Genomic DNA, 19,730 nt, shown 5'->3' with positions numbered 1-19,730 from the left:
TAAAAAAAAATAAAAAAAAAAACAGAAGTTTTATCCAAAAAAAAAACTTGGTCTTTGTGCCAACAGAGTGCAACATAAGAAAAAGATCTGCTTACGTCTATCATGAGGCAGCGTGCCTACTGTCATTATAAGAAAAAACCATCAAAGCAAGTTGCACGAAGAGGGGGCGAGGCTATAATTGTTGACATAAGAATACCTAAGAGGCTAAAGAAATACAATGTTAAGTGAAAGTTATAAAATAAAAGCTATTAAGCTAGAGAATTCGATGCTTAGAAGAATCCCAAATGATTTTTTTGGGATATGCATAAGGCAAAATGAGTAATATGAATGAGAGATTCTGTAGTAAATATATTCTATTTTGTCAGGAATGATGCCTTCCTCCATAACTGTTGTGTGAGCAAGAAAAAAACATTTGTTGCTGCTTGAATTCTCTTCTTCCTTTTGAGCGTTTTCTTCTACATCTGCATTCATATTGACAAGTGATATGAGGCAGGAAACCGTGCCTTCGTTTTCTTTAGGTACGTCCATAAGATCAGCAGCTTCATGTCCTTCAGACTGGTTTGAATCTTTATGATGATCAAAGTGACTATACATATTGCAGGAATGAGCAAAAGGTGTATAGTGACAATGTTGATTCTAATGTCATCGATGGTATCGATGCTTTTTCTCCAATAATCGGCCCACCATGAGTACCTCAGAGTGTCATTTTGAAACTCAATTTGGTCACTTTGTTTTCTTTATCCAAGTCTTTTTTTAGTGATATGGAATCACTCAATTCAAGAATTATTGAGGTCAGTGAAGTAACACTAAAAAGACCTTTGTGCTTATCAAAGGAACATTTAGCCTTGTCAGTACTACCAAAGTGAGACAAAGTCTCAAGAAGAAGAACTTCTCATCTTTTCAAAATGAATAGCTTGGTAATACCACCTGCTTTGCATTAAACAAATTCATCTTGTTCGTTGAGCTGCTTTGTCATTGCTTTAATGGGACTTCTCCCACCTTGAAGTCTGCTTCAGAATTAGCATCATATTCTACAATAGCTTTGGCAACCGCTTTCAAAGAAGGAAAGATCAACAAATTATTAAATGTTGCTTCTCCTTGTTCCGGACCTTGCTTGCAAGAGTAGATGTTGTGGCTATAATCACCATATTAGTATCAAAGCTCATCTATAAATTTTTAATATAACTACATTGGCGATTACCATACTCTGGATATATTTTCCAAAAAATCGAAAACAACTTATTCATCATCATTTGAAACTTTTCATCTTTTTTATTCTTTCTACTCTGCTTATTTTTTAGAAAAATAATCGATAAGACATCCACAACACCATATGTCTATATCAGCTTACACTATCAATAACTGAATGCAATTAATAGATGATGATGCTTGGCAGAGTATATCCCGTACCTTGCTTCGCTTTTAAATGGCAGTGGTACAAATCCTCATCAAGATTTAGTCTCCTAGAGTTGCCACGGCCAATTTAAATCACATTGTGATATTCTGGGCTATCGGTTGATTGAAATTTGTTAGCATTTAATTAGTTTTTTTCTCAATGATTTTCTTTATCCTTACCTATAAGGGTGAAATATTTTAAAGTTTGTTTTATTTTGCATGAAAGCAATCCAATCTTTCCAGGCATCTATAAAAAAAGTGAGCGCTTTTGAGTTGAGGTCGATCACTATATATACTTATCCCTTTCTCTTTTCTTCAAAGATGATCTTCATCTTTAAGCTGGCGCTTTTTGTTGTTGTTATTATTGATATTGTTGCCGCTGTCGCTTTTTATTTGCCTATCAAGAAGAGAAATTAATCGTCAAAGTTCTATGTACAGTGAAAAGCAATTGTTATCTATTACATTATTATTTATATGATATTTTCAACTATGCCGTAGTTACTGTAGATAATGTGTCCTTGGCTATTGAATGGGCTTTTTGATGCTCTTTTTGCCTTTATCATTGCTTTGTCAGGCTATATAGTAATTATACTTAAGTCAGTAAATCAAGGTTTAATTTAAAAGTCAATACTTTAAAGCATCTTTCTTTAGCTTTAGAGCATGTTCCTTGACTTCGCTTGGAACATCATACTAAGCGCTCCAAAGAAGATTACTCGAGTAGCCTGTCTTTATAAGGTTGAAGCTTTTAAACCTGTTCATATTACTATATGTTGACATGAAATAATTGTAAACGTCCCAGTTTTGGACATCCTTCACATGGAAAAAAATTCTATTGCCTTCCGCCTCAGGCATTTGAAAGACTTTGTACGCGTCAATGATCATATTCATGATGTATGTAAGAGCATCTCGAACGGTTCCCTGAACGACTGCTTTCTCTAAAATAGAGATTCTCTTCCAACAGGTCTCTTTTTGTTTAATCATAGACGGAGTCATATAGAAAAATAAGTAACGCGCTTACAGAACGATGGCGGTAAGAAAATGGGTCTGTTTATTGCAGAAGTCTTCTTCTTGCTTTTGAAGACAATAGACAACCATCTTTAACTACCGATTTCCAAAGTGTTCAATTTATTGAAATGATTACATGTATTATGATTGTTGTATTTTTAATTGTCTTTATCGTGAATAGGTATATTTTGAAATGAATTGTTATACAATAAATCATATTAATTACTGTATTATGCTTTTATTCGTCATCATTGAACTGATCAACCTTCTTAAGCACAAACTTCTGATTTTGCTTTTTTACCCTATTGATATCATGTTTTTTCAGATAATTGGTAAGTAATTTGTCACATATCGCAATCAAATCATCCTTTACTTGTGCTTCTGGCAACATACTGAATGTGTGGTGTCTATGATCCCTTAACTCAAGTAACTTTATAAGCTTGTTCGTTGAGGTAAGACTAGAGTCATCTATATGCAAGGTCTGATGAACATGAGCGTCCATGATTGTCAAGTCAATATTCTTGTGAGCATATGACTTGATTACAAATAAAGCAGCATTATACATCAGAATGCCACTTTGAAACAAGAGAGGAACTTCAGGAAAAAATTTTTGATTTTCAAGTTTCTTGCTATAGTAACCCACTTGTTTACTGAATGCGACTTGAAGTATTGATTCATTATTCTATTCTTGAGGATATGATCCTTTTTTTGAATATAGCCAAAAGACATGCCTGTTGAAGATGCGTTGAAATTGATAGTGATCAGTTTGTGAAGATTATATATGGAGGAGCCAAGAAATTTGTTATCAACCGAGCTGAAGAAACTACTGGTCACAACTAGTTCAACATATCCAAATTGGATAGTCAGCTCAAAGTAATCTTTGCCGTATTGAGACTGTCGTTGAATAAATGCAATAAGATTATTTTTATAGCTAACAATTAACCTATCAGCAATATCATCGACTTTAGGATTGTTGTATATAGAGGGAGAAAAGCTGATAACAAGAAGTCAGCGGCTATTTAATATCACAACAGACTCAACAAATCTTGGGCAATATTTTCTAATTAAACGTGTTGTCTCATCAGTATTAAAATCGTTGCTCTCTCTTATCAGAGTATAATTTTGATAAGTAAGCGCCAGCTCCTGGTACTTGATGGTTTCAAAAAAAAAAAAATCTGTTGACTAAACAAGCAAGAATGTGACCCAGATTACTTTTTGTAATCGGCTTACCCTTGATCTTTTTGTAGCAATCAAGTCTCAGAGACCTTTTGATGATTCTCATCTGCCTTGATATATACTCAGGAGTCTATTTTGCTTATATCAACTTTTTTTTTACATCTTCCTCTCTTTCTTCGCCATATCCTTGAGTTAATATGTTGATCGCATTTAAGAGCAGTATAGTACTTTCGAAAGTTTGTTCGTATCTAACAGGTATAATGAACTGAACGTTTTTGCTAGAGCAAACAGTAATCAAATGAAGCATAAAATTATGATGTGCGTTCCTCTTTCATCAAAGTTGTAAAATTGATTTCGAATGACTACATTTCGACATTTGCATAGCTCCAAGATAGTTATTCTTTCGTTTAGTTTGAATTCTCGGTTTGTGGGAGCAGAACAAATCCTCCAATTCTGCTTTGTGGTTCAAGTAAAAAACAAAACAAAAGTATTGAGAGGTAATGTACCACCTTTACAATACATGTTAATTATTTGTGTAACTTACGACATGCATTTAGAAAACAGTGTGGCTTACAAGATAATCATGTGCATATCTCCTTTTTTAGTGTTTTAAAAGGAAAGTAAATAAACATAGAAAATTCCTGAAAATGAGCCCTTGCAAAGCCTTTGCTTGCAAAATGTTTACCAATCGTAAGCTCTTTTTTAAAATGCTTTTCGAGTTCTAGCTAACTATTGTTGCTTGCATTTAATTCCTCGAAAAGAAAAGGAGCTACCAACGTTACACGCTTTAAAGCCGAGAGGTAAACAAAACTTGCTATATGAAAATTGTTGTCAATCAATAGAGAAAAACTAAAACCATAAATGTATGGTAGTTTGTGTTTCTCTTTAAGCATCAACCGCTTCAGGTTCTCAAACAATTAAAGTAAAAGTCCCTATTAAAGAAGATTCTGGTAGTGATTTTCAACCATTCATTAAAACTATTTTCAATTGCATGCTATCTAGTGGTCCATTTGAAGACTTCAAAAAGGAGTCAGATATTTTTCGCAATAACCTGCGTTTTCTCTACATGAGTAAGCAAACTAATGCAAATAATACTAAGCAAAGGAAGTTCCTCCGCTAATAGTAAATAGACAGCCAAAGCAGATAGGAACAAGCGTAAAGAAAAGGCATCACATACATCTGCAAAGCCTGAACAAGAACAAGATCTGTATGTATTTGTTATTTCTCATATTACATCATACTAGCATTACAACAAGTCATAAATGGCAACAATGACAAAGGCTTATATGCTGCTACTCCTTCTACATATGCTGTCATCGCATCTGCTAGTAAAGGCTCTAACCATCAAGAAAAGAAGATTTCTGAAATTATTGAAAAAAAAAGGACAAACAAGTAGTTCTTAGAATTGCCAAAAAAAAAAAGAAGTTCAAAGATAATCTTCAGTTAATGAAATGCCCTACCTGTGATGGAACTGGTCATGCAAGATCTTCTAGATCCAAGTGTCCTTACCATGTTAAGAGCAAGGCAGAAGCAAACCAAGAATTTACCGAGACAAGTCTGAGCAACACTTGCAAGGATGCTAATATGATTCTAGAAGTCCAAAGGTTGGCATTTCTTATAACACAAGCCATCTATACTGGGTCTATGTTTGCAAACTACTACTACCATGATCGAGTAAAGAACAGACAAGTTTCCGCTGCTATTACTCACAACCTGGTCTACTAACTTTTCACACTTTTTACTGGACAAGGAAAAAAGACTGGTGAAGAAGTCAAGAACTGCTTTAATAGGTTTCGCGAGTCTTTACCTGAACAAATTAACTTGGGTGAGTTCAAAGGTCACGGGTATCAAACAATTGTTTCATCTATGGCAAAGCGATATGAAACTTTGGTGTGTAACAACATTTCAAGCAAGTTTGAAAAAAGAACTGTTCTCTACTTTCTTGGTCTTTTCTCTAAACCTGGTCACAAACTTCTCTGTGGTAATAGTTTAACGGTAATACAAAGAAAACCACTTGCTCGTCATACTAAAAGAAGTCAAGTCCTTTTACTTCCAAATGGTCCTCTTTTGTTGATAATAGCGATGTTAACAAGAATATTGTCAATGATGCCCATTTACGTTGGAAGGAGTATGACACTCCTAGCTCTAAGGAACCAATTGAGGCAAATATTTATGCAAATCCGCATCATTATCTTGCGTGGCTTTATGTGATACAAGAGGAAATGAATAAAAAGCAATCTATTCAAGAAAATGGTCCCAAAAAGAGTTGTTACTCCAGGTTATATTCATAGGAACCTGAAGTCTAGTGAAAGTGCCTTCGACCTAAATGCTAAAAGCTACAAAATCTTAAATGAAGCTACTCTGATATCTATCGATGCAATACTTAGTATTGTTTGTTGTCTCATGCAACAGAGCATCAAGGCTTTTTTAAGCTATCTGTATCTTAAGAGTAGATAAAAAAAAAAAAAAAGAGCCATCCATGATTTTTGCTTGGAAAGCTTATATCTGATTGCCCATTAAACCATTTTTAGTTTATTCACAAGTCAGATACATTACTGTCTGATAGTGACTAACTGTTATGAGTCAGCAGGTAGTTGGTAGCCAGGGTTAAGAGTCTATAAAACGCCAATTGTTGGTATCATGGGCAATATGTGTCATATCGTTTCAATAGGAAATAAACCAAAAAGATTTCTGAAGGGAGCTTAATGATAAGGAGGGTGATACATAATTAATAAGTTACTGAGCACTGAATTTTATTTTTCTCTCCTGAAAATATACTCCATGGCTTGTATATGGGAGATAGATTTTTTTAATCAAAACAATGTTATTAAGATAATCTATGAAAATACATATTTATTTTATAAAAATAAGACATGAAAATTTTATTAAATACAGACACAACATAATTTAAGTAGCGGGAGCAACAGCTTGTTTTTGATCTTTTGAGGCTTGTAAAGCTGCAATAAAAGCATCCTTTATGTCACCTTTCTCCGATGTTGCTGTCTTCAATCGATTCATTGCTCTGATGGCACCCACAGCGCTTTTGAGTGTTCTACGTGGATTGAAATTTTCACGAACTGTTTCAAGAATATCAATATCATTGGCATTATCGCTTGTCATCCAAGTATGCTTTAATGCTTCGGGTGCGGTTAGTCTGGCTTTATCATCCAATGTTAAAAGTTTTCTAATAAAATCCTTCGCTGTTTAAAGTTAATATATAAAAGGTTCAAATGGTCATGCTCTATAATTACCATCCTCAGATATGTTTCTCCAATATCTTTCATGAAAGTCGTATCTTGCATGTGTAATTTCATCAATAAGTTCTACTTGATCCTCTGCTTGGAATGGTTGATAACCACATAGTCTTTTTTTTAAAAAAAAAGTAAGTTGTATGCACAGATATTTAATGATAAATCTTACAAAGTATAGGTAATAACTCCAACAGCCCACATGTCAATTGGTGTACCATAACCTTTCCTTGTTAATACCTCAGGAGCTATTATTGAATAAGTTAGCTTCTACTAAAATAAATAACATTGTACTTTACCAACATAACCAGGTGAACCACACACTGTTTCCAAAGCGGAAGTCTCACTGTTGTGCTTCGCGATACTAAAAGATATCAGCCACAATTAACAATGTTACACGCAAAATATTTACCCAAAATCACAAATTACTAAATTTGCATCTGATTCAGGTGTTTTAAACAATAAATTTTCTGGTTTCATGTCTACATATCGTAAGTTTTAGCTTTTTGTTCTTTCTTTGTACATCCTTAGTTACCTCTGTGTACAATGTCATTAGAGTGCAAATATTCCAATCCTTTCAAAACTGAACGTATGATAACCACCGCATCCTTTTCTGAGAACTTTCCCCTTTCAAATAATCTTTCAAATAGTTCACCTCCTGTTGCACTAAAAAAAGTTGATTACTACAATACTCATTTTTAGCTCATGTAAACACATACAGTTCAAATACAATATAAAACTTGTCTCTATTAATTGAGTTAGTAACTATTATGCTATTAAGCCAACAGCTCTATACCTTGACTCAAAATAATCATAAAATCCAATGACATTAGGATGATTCAACCCCCTAAGCACATCGACTTCATCCTTGACCATATCAAAGTGGTTTTGTACATTACGTCTTGGTATTATTTTTATAGCCACTTCTTTTCCATCACTAATTCTTACAGCCTTTTTCACTGAACCAAAAGAGCCACTTCCTAAATAAAAATATTTAGCAAGACAGTCATTTTGATCAATATTCCTTGTTTACCAAGAACTTCTAGGAACGTATAATTCTTTTTTCTTTCATAAGATTCAGGTTGTTGAATACCGCCGTGAACAATAGTATCAAGTGCTTTAAAAAATCCCATTTTTTAAAAAAAAAATAAAAGCAAAAAAGAGAGAAATCAAATGGTGAAACATTGAGAGTAACAAAGGCTTAAATAAGATAACTATAATAGGAAACCACCAATAAGGTTCTTAGCATGTTTTTATATGCAAAGCTATATTAATCTTCCCCTTCTTTTTTTGTTTTTTTTTTTATGGGTTTTCTAGATTTGAAGAAAGACGTAAATATGTTTGTTTAATTTCAAGAAAAAAAGTCTATCTTTAGTTAACGGATAAAGAAGGTAGCGTAAGGGGTTTTTTTTTTTTTTTTTTTTTTTTTTTTTTTTTTTTTAATGGTGGCTGTAACTCAGTTTAAAATGAATATTGTCGATATTGATTTTCCACTTTAAATTTGCGGATCATGGCCTTGAATCGCTTGAGCTGTTCCCAAAGTTTCGATTCATAATCGTTGTAAATTAACAAAGCCACGACATTTCTTTCAGCATAATGTATATCAAGGATACGACTACTATTAATGTGAAGCCTACGCAAGCGGAAGTGAAGCTGGCCAATGAATTTGGGAGGTTTTGTATAAAGTGTTTATTCGTATGCTGCACATTCTTGAACAATTGTATCTAGGTTATTACTTCCAATAGTAAGGTAATGTCGTATTAAATTGGTTTTCTTATCGAATCGCTTTCACAAACGTGATAGAAATACAATAGATAAATGTGCTGAGCATCATTCATAATGTGTAATGTTATAGTGTAATTTCTTTTACACTACTTACGGCCATAAAAATTTAGGTAGAGTAAATTTGATTTTTCTTTAAAATATAAAAGAATTTGAGATCAATTATTTGTATTAAATTTGGTAAATTTGGTTTGCTTGTAATAAGTGATCGCCAGATTTTGTATAGTAGATCAAACAGTAAAAAGTTGTAAAGAGTTCCTTGATAAGAGAAAATAATAAATTGATACGAACAAAGGAACAGAAACTAAATTTAGTGATCATCCAATTTAAATACAATATGATAGACCTTCCAAATATCGAATACACAAGTGAACCTTTAAAGCATCGATCTCAATCTAAAACATACGCCAAAAGAAGTCCCCATTAAGCTGCATCTTAAGACAAAGAAATGATGGTTAAGCCCCTTAAAATAGAATATATTAATATACACAAAAAACAGCATTTAATAAAGGGCGTCTTTCTTTCTTCTATCTTATTTGGCTTTAATTACCTGGAAAAGGTCATAAAAGCAAAATAATTTGTCTTCAAATAATCTGGCTTGTTGTCTTTATAAGAGATCAAAAGGACTTTATATGTAGATTCTTGAAGATATATTTTTTTTATCTATCTTCAGACTGATGTCCCTCCTAGGTTACATTAGCTGTATTTCAGTACAAAAAACGCGTTTTATCCTTCAATGTTATTCCTGTGATTGTAAAATCATCCTTTTTTTTTTGATTCGTTTCCAAAAATTTTATCATTCTTATAATTAGTAGCCAACCAGCAATGGTAGTATTCTTAATATGTTTTTTTATTTGGTGTTATTTTTTGTGATAAAAGTTTTCGTTTAAGTCTCTACTTCAAATATGCTGAATATGAGTCAAATATTGGTTTTTGATCATAAATTTCCGGATGGTTGCATATTTTGCGACTATTAACTTAGTACTTCTTTCGCATATTTATTCGCTATACACTCTATAATAAGGGTGATTTTAAATATCTAACTGCTTCTAAAGATTACTGACTCTATTCTTGGCCAGAACGAGTCCTATCCCCCTCTTACTGTAGAGGAAATTGAGGCTCTATACAAATCTTTCAATGAGCAGCGTAAGAAATTGCAATGTCCCAATTGCAACAAATAAGACTATTTTCGTTTCCATGATTTCAACAAGAGTGACACTCCTCAGTCCTTATTTTGATGTGTTGACCGTGGTATATGTTAACCTGTCAAAGCTATAGACACATTATGCAGTCTTCTTTGCTTGAGTCCATAACCCAAACCCCGCTGAAAGAGCAATCTAGAGCTTTCCATGTAAGCTGCACATCACAAATGAGTCACCTCAACAGTGATCAAATTGGCATACAGACTCTCCTGAGCATCATTGAGCAGCCAAAGTACGAGCTGCAGCAAGCCAAGGCTCGGATGTACGAGATCAACCCTTCTTGGCGAAAATTTGGGACCGGCGCTAGCAACAATGACATCGACAATTCTCCTTGGCATCAGCTGGCTCAAGAACAACATCTCAAAGACAGTGTACTCGCATGCCGTTTCCGACGACGGCTATAAAGACAAGAAGCAGCTGCTCGACTTTTACAACCGCCTTCCATTAACCAAGACTTCAATTACATCCATATTCCAACTAAAATCAGAGTTTTGTTGAACGTGGATTTACCAGCTAAGGGAAATGCTACTGACTTGAAGTAGCTTATTAAAAGTTAGATGCACCATTATGTGCTTTTAGACGCTCTTGTAGCTCTAGAAATTTTTCCTTAGAATTGATAAAGATTAGTATGTCGTCTGCGTAGACTACTAATTTGACTAATCTCGGTGCTGTTAATTGTAAGTCAGAGTTGGGCCTCCTAGCTTTAAGGCAGTAATCACCAATGATTTCATTGTTAAGAATAGATAGTAAGAATTTTTCTATTGTGAGATTAAAAATTATAGGTGAAATCGAGTCTCCTTGACGTAATCTGGGCAGTTGTTGTATGCTGTAAGACAATGATCCGTTCAAGTTGACTGAAGTTGAATTCTCAAAGAAAAGATCGTGGATACACTTGATAAATTTATCTGTGAAGTCAAACCTTTTTAGTACTTTGCACACATACTTGTGGTGAATATGATTGTAGGCTTTTGTTTGATCCAACATGACTACTAAACCTTCTGGCATTGACTTTGGTTAAGAGGCAACCTCCATAATCAACTGACAGGCAAAATCATATTCTCCTATGAACCTATTGTGCATGAAGCTTGATTGGAAACGATTGATTAATTTGGGTGAGGTATACATGTTCCTGCTATTCATGATTTGTGTAAAGACTTTGTAATCTGTATTTATCAGTAAGGCTGGGCGCTAGTTACGTAGACTTGTAAGGTCGCCAGTCTTGGGCAAGAGGACCAAGCAGATTTGCTGTCAAGCTTTTGGAAAAAGCGCCTTATTGATAGCGTCATCATAAATAGCTACTATTAGAGGCTTGCAGCTAGGATGGTCAATGATCAAGTTTAAGATTTCATGGGGCAATCTATCCATGTCTGGGCTACTTTTGTGAGGGGTTCTTCTCGATCCATCCAGAACTTCATCAAACGAAATGCTGCTCACTATATGTTTAACATCGTTTGATGATACCTGTTTGTCTATCATATTTAGTGTTAGTTCAAGATATGATGATTAGTAAGTTCTGCGGAGTAAAGTGTAGAATAGAAATTGAAAGCAGCATCAAGTTTCGCTTTAATATCTAAGCATTTTAGGCTAGTTTCTGGATGAACAATCTTGATGATATTTTGCTTGATATTTCTTGATTCGGCTGTCCGTTTGAGGTATCTAGTTGATTTCTCATTTTTTTTTTATCCATCGTTTACCTATTCTGAGGATATCTATTTCGGCTATTTCGGTTTGAAGCTTTGTAAGTTTATTTCTAACTTCAGAAAGAAGGTTATTCAAATAGGTTGGGTAGTTGGAGTATCATCGAAAAGCATCGTTTCACTGCTTTTGGAGCTGTTTGGTTTACTTATTCCTCCATTTACATCTATTTCTGAAAATGTTTGAGTAGCTTTTTAACCATTTTCTTGAAAAGATTCCATTTTTCTTGAGAAGAGTTGTTGTAACTGGGTAATTTATTAGTAATGTATTGTTCTATTTGTTCCTTGAGCTTACATGTGTATGCTAGGTTTTTTGTTAAATACGAGTTTGCTATTCAGAGACCCTTTCCAGTGGAAGAGATTCCTACGGCGAAATTTATGAATAAAAGAGCATGGTCTGTCCATTCTTTGTTCTTGTATTCGACTTTCCCGTTATTGAAACTGTTGTGAGTGCCTTTGTTTGCAAACATAAATCCCATACAGTGGATGAATCTGCTTTTCGGAAAGTGCGTCGAAAGCTGATATATTCTTTCACATAATTCATACAATCTTCAAACTGAGAAAGCACAAACAGCAGAAAATGATGTGGGATGTTGGATCGTCTTGTATTGTAAAAAGTATTGTTGTCAAATGAGAAGTTGAAATCCCCTGCTATACAGTGATTTTGAATAATAGTATTTGAACTATTTATGGAGATTAGATTATGAAGTACGCTCGAAAAGAAGATATTTCTGTCGGCTGTATTACTTGCTGAAGCATAGAGATTTAGTATAAAAATGGGTTGTATAGATTCGTCTGTCCAAGTGAGCTTTACAAGTAAAAACCTTTGATCATCAGATTGTTGAATTATTTCCATAGCTTGGGACTGATTGAGATTAATGATTCCACAATACTTGGTTCACAGCGTCTGATGAACTTGAAATCTCATGTTGAGTGATTAAGTTATTTCATCAAATGAATAAAGGGTATATTTGTTTTTTGACATAATAATATATTTAATTGCTGTTGTCTTAGATATCAGATATATGTATTAATGTGTTGTAAATTGTTCTGCAATTAATTGAGCCGATCTTCATGTTTATGATCTTATTACCATGAACATTCATAATAACTATAAGTTAAGGTTTGTGGAGGGCTGTGATAATCCTTCTGGAACAGAGTTACTTTTATTACATTCATTCTCAAACGCAACATCTTCTTCTACTTCTAAACTATCATTTAAAAGGGCTGAGAGGATTTTCTTGGCTCTTTCTACATTTAAAGAATGTGTAAGTGCCTCAGAGTTATTACATTTCTGTATGTTCACAGAGAAGTTATTGCACATGACAAGTGAATGCAATTACTTCTTGATGGCTTCTTTTCTGTTCATTTTCTTTTGATTCGAATCTTCATCAATTTGGGTAGGTAATTTACTACTGTCAATATTCTCTTTATCTACTGAATCTAAAGTAGAAACAACCTCCTGGAATTCATCATAGTCTTTGGCTATAGGTGTACCGTCGGATTTACTGTTATATTCTTCTGATATTTCTGTATTCATTTCTTAAGGATTGCTAAATGTGAGTGTCTCTTGTCCAGTGTTCGTCTGCTCTACATTAATGTTCATCATCCTAGAGCGGTGGATTGCAGATTGTTTTCTCTTAGGGTTCCAAGGGACATTAGGACATTGGGATTTTAAATGTTGAGTACTCTCACAGATGAAGCAGGCTTTTTTTCTACGAAAGAGAACTGGACAACTAACTCTTGTATGATCATCAACATGGCAAGGATTGCAAATAGACTTCGTATTACTCCAGACAGTATGTAAGTAGTGACCTTGTTCCCAAGATGGAATTTGAAGTGTAAGAGGTTCGTAACTTTTTACTTTATCCATGACAAGAATAACATATCCTATGCCGTTAAACCATCCACTATCCACTTCATGATGAAGCCCTATTTCCAAAATACTTCCATGCTTTTCAAATAACTGTATCATTAAAAGCTTCAACTTGTCATCCTTTTCATAAGGAATATTGGTGGTCCCTATTCTGATCACATCCGAGCTTTTATCCATCATTGCTTATATTTTGATTTTTCTATCGAGAATTAAAACCCCTTTATTCAATGCTTCCATTCTAACTTCTTCATTGTCAAAACTAAGCTCAATGTACTGATAAGCTCTACCAATTTTTCTTTCTCTGAGGTCTATATCGTTAGGAAATTGGTCCCTAAGGACAAGGTCAAGACTTCTATCTTTAAATTTTAAGCCTTCAAATTCTGAAGCGGCGATAGCAACGGAATGTTTATCAGTAGCTTGAAGAAAAGCTGTTTGACTTTCCAGAATAGCACCATTACTACTACCTGACTTGTTAAATGAGGCACTTCGTTTTTGGTTTTTAACTGTCTGCGCCCATGCTTTGAATTCAAACGGTTTATTCTTGGAATTATGGCGAGATTCGGCTATCCCAGGAGTATTTTTGCCTCGCTAGTAATGTCATAGTTAATAGCGGAAAGAACCCTGAAAATATCTAATTATTAGCTTACATATCAAGTAAAGCAGCTTTTAGGACTTGTTGAAATTTTTAGGTCAATTTTTGAGCACCAGTAACATTAAACAGAAGCAAATAAAGGTTCTTACTTCGTCCCCTTATCGTGATAAACTTGTGTATAAAAATATAATCTACGTAAGTAAAACTTGTATATTGAATAAATTGAAAAGGTCAGTTCCACAGTTTATTTTTTTGTGTTAGAGTGCAACTTAAATCAGTTCCAAAATTTTTAACAATGTACGCTCAAAAAAATTTGAAAGGTCATTGTCAGAAGATTTGCATTTACGCCCACAGCTGCCCATTTACCCTCTAACTGATAGAAGAATATAAATAGTAGACTTTGTAATAATTTTCTTTTTTATAATCAAGCTTGTCTTAAATAAAGCTCATTATCAAAGAGCATTCTTTAGTTTTATATTATTATTTCCTTAATTGCATCATTTTTAGGAAGTAAAGTTATATTTTTACAAACTTTATAATACAACATGTACAAAAAAAGCGACAAGCAAGCATGAAATTTATTTCTGGAAATAGTGTACTTTGTCAGAATATATCATAAAAGAGCACTATCCTTTATAAGATAATAAAAAAAAAAGAAAAAGTAGTTAAGTAATATTACCAGCAGTTGTACTATTGGATGGTTTTCCCAATGTATTCAAAACACAGCCTTCTTCTTTTTGCTTATAATACTTTTATTTCAGTTCTCGATTTGTTTACAGTTGATGAAGTTTTAAGTCGATGTGGTTGAATTAATTTTATTGGAGGTATATTTTTTTGTACGAAAAGAGTTGGTATGCAAATATGTCGACGAACTTTATTAGAGCATGAGTTAATTCATCATTTATCGCTTTATTGTTTGAAGCATTATTAAAGCTAGATCAAAGAAGTAACATGCAAAAAGGAGCTTTCAATCTTTTTAGTTCAGGTTGTAGTTGTTCATTTTGATGCTTCAAATTGAGGCTTTTTTCTGTATATTTCGTTTCATGTAACGATCCCTCCAAGGCAGCTTTTATTGAAACCATTCTATCACTTAAAATTTTGAAAAGATAAAGCAATATCTGTAACTTGTTACATTCAACTATCTGTCTTTTGTATCTTATTTACGAATTACTCTGAAATAAACGTAATACGCATAATGATACCTGCATTTTCGTTAAATAGTTCTGCAATCAATCATTGCTGCTATTTGTGTTAAGGTGCATTCGGTTTGACAATACATTATTTTTAATTTTAATAATATGATGCTTAACCTGTCAAATTAACACTAACAATGGCAAGGTGGTGCTACTAAAAAAATACATCACTAGCGACATAACGATCTTTTATATGGGCGATTCTAGTAGTATACATTGGTGGACTATTGGCAACTAAAAGTCTTACGAATAGTTTAGGATGTCGGATTCCTAACGCAGCAAGATTGGTATGGTAGTTTTTGTTGTATGTTATGGTTACTGAAATCATTTTTAATCTACAGGCGTTGAAAGCATTTATTAGTCCAGATGCCTCATGATTGAACTGGCTCTGGACATGCTTGCAAGAAGACTTACCGATTCCATCAATGAAGTATATTACAAGCAGCAAGCCTTACATCTGCTAACAAACGTCGCTGTAAAGAAGCATGATAAAGCAAACAAGTCTCCAACAACAATTGACTTTGTTCTGTATAAATTTAGAAGAATTTTGAGCTCAAAAACCCACAATCTAATAAGAACAAAGCTACTATTTGCTATAGGAAGTTATGTTACACTGAGCTTTGAAAAAATTACAATTTAACCCTAAGCAAGTACATAAGGAACTTATCTGGTTCAATTCGTTGTTTAAAGGAGAGTTAAAGAAAATAAACAAATTAATAGAATTTCCTATTACTCAGTGAGAAAGGGTCCAATAACTGAATAAATGAAAAAAAAAAATAAGTAGTATAATATTTTAAAACTATTATATAATATTATCTAATATTAATATCAAATAAAAAGACTTGAAATGTTTTTATATTCCATATAAATTTCATTACCAGAGTGAAATCTACGCAATTTCTATAAAAAGAAACTCATATATATCTGATTGAAGCTGCCGTTTCCCAGTTTGCAACGATTGTGCTAGCATTTGTAGTTTTTTTTTTTTTTTTTTTTTTTTTTTTTTTTTTTTTTTTTTTTTTGAGGAAAAAAAAAGGCCCAAAAGTATGCTTTTTTTGTTGTTTTAAAATAAAAAAAAATCTGTTTAGAGCATTTCAGAGTGTATTTGAAAATACCTGTATAATATCCTAAAACGCTTTTATATGAAACTAGCACCAGTACTACAATAGTTGATCATGAATACTGCTTATAGATTTTGTCAGAATATTTGAATTCAGGTACAGCTCATACATATGTTTTAATAAACAGTATGACCAAAGATTTTAGTAAGATGTAGAGAAAATGATGCTGTAATAAAAGAGAAATGCTTAATTTAAAGGATGCTCGACATGGAAGTTCCCATAAAAACAATAATAAAAAGAGTCAGAATTGAGAATTACACAAAATCAAAGTAAAGATTGCATGAAACGGAACAAAACCTTTTTTTTTTGTTTTGATGATAATAGTCTAACAAATGAAAATGAAAGGCTTAGAGAAATCGGAAAGTGAATTGGTTACATTATGGTCATGAAGATAGTATGAACAAACACCTATGCTCATTTTCATATCTGCATAAAACTAATGGGCGTTTGTGCAACATATTAATGAAAGAAAATATAACATTATCAAGCTACAAAGGGTTCATGCTAATAACATGCAATGCAAAAAAAAAAGTTTATAAATAAAATGGTTTGTATACTTTCCTATAGATCCACATAATGATATGATAAGTAGGTCCATTAGATCATAGTCTATAGGTTCATTCAAGATTTGTCTGACTTATAAAAACTTAGCCTTTGTTATAGTACAAAGACATCTACTGAAAGATATGTAAACATAACTTGTACCTACATAAATGCTTATCTCGTATTCATATTCGTCTTTTTCTTTTCTTTTCTTTTCTTTTCTTTTTTTTTTTTTACTAAGGAGGAAAAGAGCTATATTGTTTGATCTAAACAAGAAGTAACTGGCAAAAAAAACTAGTACTTTTCTTCTCGATATTCTCACAATATGAATAGCTCCAAAAGCATGCCATTATTTCCCTTTTTTTCATTTGTGTCCAAAAAAAAATCAAGGGGTTATAATTTCTCAAATATAAGATGGTTTTACCTGATTTGTAACATGCCCCACTTTATTGTGTTCTTAGCAATCAAAAATAAAGTTTTATGACCATATTTTTGTCAAAAATCTTACGTACAACTATCATTAATTTATTTGCGCTTTTTTTTTTCTCATGTGAAAAGCATATCATCTTGTTTTGAAACAATAGACAAAGGCTTAAGAGTATATTTTCAAGAGATATTCCGATTTCTTGGTAAGTTCTTCTATAAAAAGTTTTTTAATTGGATAAGGGGAACCTTTTTTGCTGTCCGTAAGCTCTTGTTTCTAACCTTAACCTGCTTTCCTAAAATGGAAATTGTGACAGTCTTGTTTTTTAAGCTTATAACCTTTTTTTTTCCCTACAAACTGATCTCTACCTTTTTATTCATAGTAAGATGTCTAAAGCTTCCAAGCAACGCAGAAACGAAAAGCGAAAAGCCCAAAGACTTGCTAAAAAAAACAATAATCATCAAAGAGTGCCACAGCCCAACATTCGACCAGCTCCCTTTGATCGCTCTCAATTGCGTTATAGCTGGTCTTTCTCTCGAAACCTTGGCCCAGGTCTCGTCAATGCATTTAACACCTGCTTTTTGAATGCAGTGCTATGCTGCCTGACATATACAGCCCCTCTCACACAGTATTTGTTGACTGACAATCACAAGAAAAACTGTAAGAAGTTTTACATACTTTAAAGGAACAAAAAAAAACTAAAACTTATACACAGGCACCATTCATGGCTTCTGTGGCCTTTGCGCCATGTCAGAGCATGTGAACAAATGCTTCACAACTGCTAAAAGCTTGATGCGCTTTTCGGCTATAAGCCCTAATTACTTCACAAGCAATTTGAAAAGTATATATCAAAAATTAAAAAAGACAGAAGCAGACAAGAAAAAACTAAACATATTCTTAATATAGAAATTTCTTCAAATCTTTTGCTTGGTAGACAAGAAGATGCACATGAATTTTTCATGTTTTTACTTGACGCGTTTACCAAGTCATACACACCCCTCAACAGGTAAAATAGCAAGAAACAAGTGGTGTTTTCCCCTGAGACATAAAAAGATTTTATAGCTAAGCCACAATTCTTTTTATAGCAAGTTGACTCCACAAGAAGAAGATGCTGGTTTGGTGCATACCATTTTTGGTGGCAAACTGCAGTCTCAGGTGACTTGCAATAATTGTAAAGCAAATTCAAACAGCTATGATCGTTTCCTTGATCTTAGTGTTCAAATCAATGGTGAAAAATCCATTCAGAATGCTCTCTCACGATTTATTGAAGCTGATACCATTGATGGCTATAATTGTGATGCATGCAAACAAAAAGTAAGGGCCTATAAACAAATGACTGCCAATGAGGTGCCTCATAACTTGGTAATCCACTTGAAGCGTTTCGAATACGATATGTATTCTAATGGTATGCGCAAGATCCATAAGAGTGTGAAGTTTCCAGAGACGCTGGATATGGCTCCGTATATCAGCAAAGAAAAGAAAGTCCAGGCTGCTGAATACAAGTTGTACGCTGTCTTGGTGCATGCTGGTTCCTCTTGTGACGCTGGCCACTATTTTGCTTATGTCAAGAACCCACAGGGTGGATGGCTTCTCATCAATGATGAAACAGTTCATCCTGTTTCCATCAACGAAGTGCTTTCCCAAAGAGCATACATGCTCTTTTATGAGCAATCTTCATTCATCACAAAGAGCAGTAATAATTGTAAGCCAAAGCAAGATAATGAAATAAAAAGACCTTTGGATTTCAAGCTGCCAGAACCTGCTCACGCAAAGAAGTGCTTAAAGAGAGAACATGAAAAGGAAGATGAAGAAGAAGTTGTTCCAGTGACTGCAAAGAAGGTCAAGTTTGATGAAATGGAATATGCCATAGCAACTGAACCAGAAGCATGGGTGGTAAGACCAGCTGGTATGCCTTACCGTTCACTTCTTGGCAACCAATCACCAAGAACATACAGCAATGCGATGGGCCACATTAGTCAGTGGACGATTGGCACTGTATAAACTTTTCTCTCTTTTTTTTATAATAATAAATTATGTACAAAAAAAAAACTAGAAAAATTCAAAATCATTACAACATGTCTTTTTTACAATTTGTTTTTATTTGAATAAAATCATAGAATTGTTTATTTTTCAAAAAATAATTTTATGACAGCATCGAATACGCATGACATGAAGGGTTGCAATCTTATGCTGGATAATACATCTATTCAGATACTATATGTTATAAAGAGGTTTATTAAAAAGGTGGCGTTATAAATTTATAAATCCTTCATTCTATTCTTTCCATATTGAATCTTATCGTAGATTTCTCAAGTTAAATTACAGAACTAAAAGCATATGCTAAGAACTGATGGCCAAAATATATAACTTAATGTTAAGACTCATAAGATTAAAAAGAACAAGCTTAGATGACAGAGTAGATGAATACGTAAGATACAGAGCTTTCAAGTCATTTGAGAAAATGATGAGCAGAATTCAA

General features: G+C 33.4%; 5 protein-coding genes across 5 annotated transcripts; 3 read left to right on the top strand and 2 right to left on the bottom strand.

Annotated features, from left to right (window-relative positions):
- Positions 1-5,022: 5,022 nt before the first annotated feature.
- RO3G_10576 (uncharacterized protein) lies at positions 5,023-5,301 on the top strand (the record flags this gene model as incomplete). Its single annotated transcript, XM_067665161.1, has 1 exon — positions 5,023-5,301. One exon carries the CDS (start codon positions 5,023-5,025, stop codon positions 5,299-5,301), a length of 279 nt encoding a protein of 92 aa, XP_067521262.1.
- A 1,182-nt stretch (positions 5,302-6,483) lies between these two features.
- RO3G_10575 (uncharacterized protein) lies at positions 6,484-7,957 on the bottom strand (the record flags this gene model as incomplete). Its single annotated transcript, XM_067665160.1, has 8 exons — positions 6,484-6,776; positions 6,828-6,940; positions 6,997-7,072; positions 7,124-7,188; positions 7,237-7,306; positions 7,360-7,490; positions 7,621-7,804; positions 7,858-7,957. The coding sequence occupies 8 exons, from the start codon at positions 7,955-7,957 to the stop codon at positions 6,484-6,486; spliced, it is 1,032 nt and encodes a 343-aa protein (XP_067521261.1).
- Positions 7,958-10,120: 2,163 nt separating this feature from the next.
- On the top strand, positions 10,121-10,306 carry RO3G_10574 (uncharacterized protein; the record flags this gene model as incomplete). Its single annotated transcript, XM_067665159.1, has 1 exon — positions 10,121-10,306. One exon carries the CDS (start codon positions 10,121-10,123, stop codon positions 10,304-10,306), a length of 186 nt encoding a protein of 61 aa, XP_067521260.1.
- Positions 10,307-12,841: 2,535 nt separating this feature from the next.
- Positions 12,842-13,042, bottom strand: RO3G_10573 (uncharacterized protein; the record flags this gene model as incomplete). Its single annotated transcript, XM_067665158.1, has 1 exon — positions 12,842-13,042. One exon carries the CDS (start codon positions 13,040-13,042, stop codon positions 12,842-12,844), a length of 201 nt encoding a protein of 66 aa, XP_067521259.1.
- A 4,199-nt stretch (positions 13,043-17,241) lies between these two features.
- On the top strand, positions 17,242-19,252 carry RO3G_10572 (uncharacterized protein; the record flags this gene model as incomplete). The annotated part of the gene is made up of 6 exons (XM_067665157.1): positions 17,242-17,258; positions 17,412-17,456; positions 17,634-17,911; positions 17,967-18,092; positions 18,158-18,257; positions 18,337-19,252. 6 exons carry the CDS (start codon positions 17,242-17,244, stop codon positions 19,250-19,252), a joined length of 1,482 nt encoding a protein of 493 aa, XP_067521258.1.
- Between the last annotated feature and the right edge of the window lie 478 nt (positions 19,253-19,730).

Source organism: Rhizopus delemar, genomic scaffold (genome assembly GCF_000149305.1).
Source record: "Rhizopus delemar RA 99-880 supercont3.8 genomic scaffold, whole genome shotgun sequence".
NCBI classification, from domain to species: domain Eukaryota; kingdom Fungi; phylum Mucoromycota; class Mucoromycetes; order Mucorales; family Rhizopodaceae; genus Rhizopus; species Rhizopus delemar.
The sequence above is the reverse complement of the archived record's forward strand: the minus strand, read 5'-3'. Positions and strand labels throughout refer to the sequence as shown.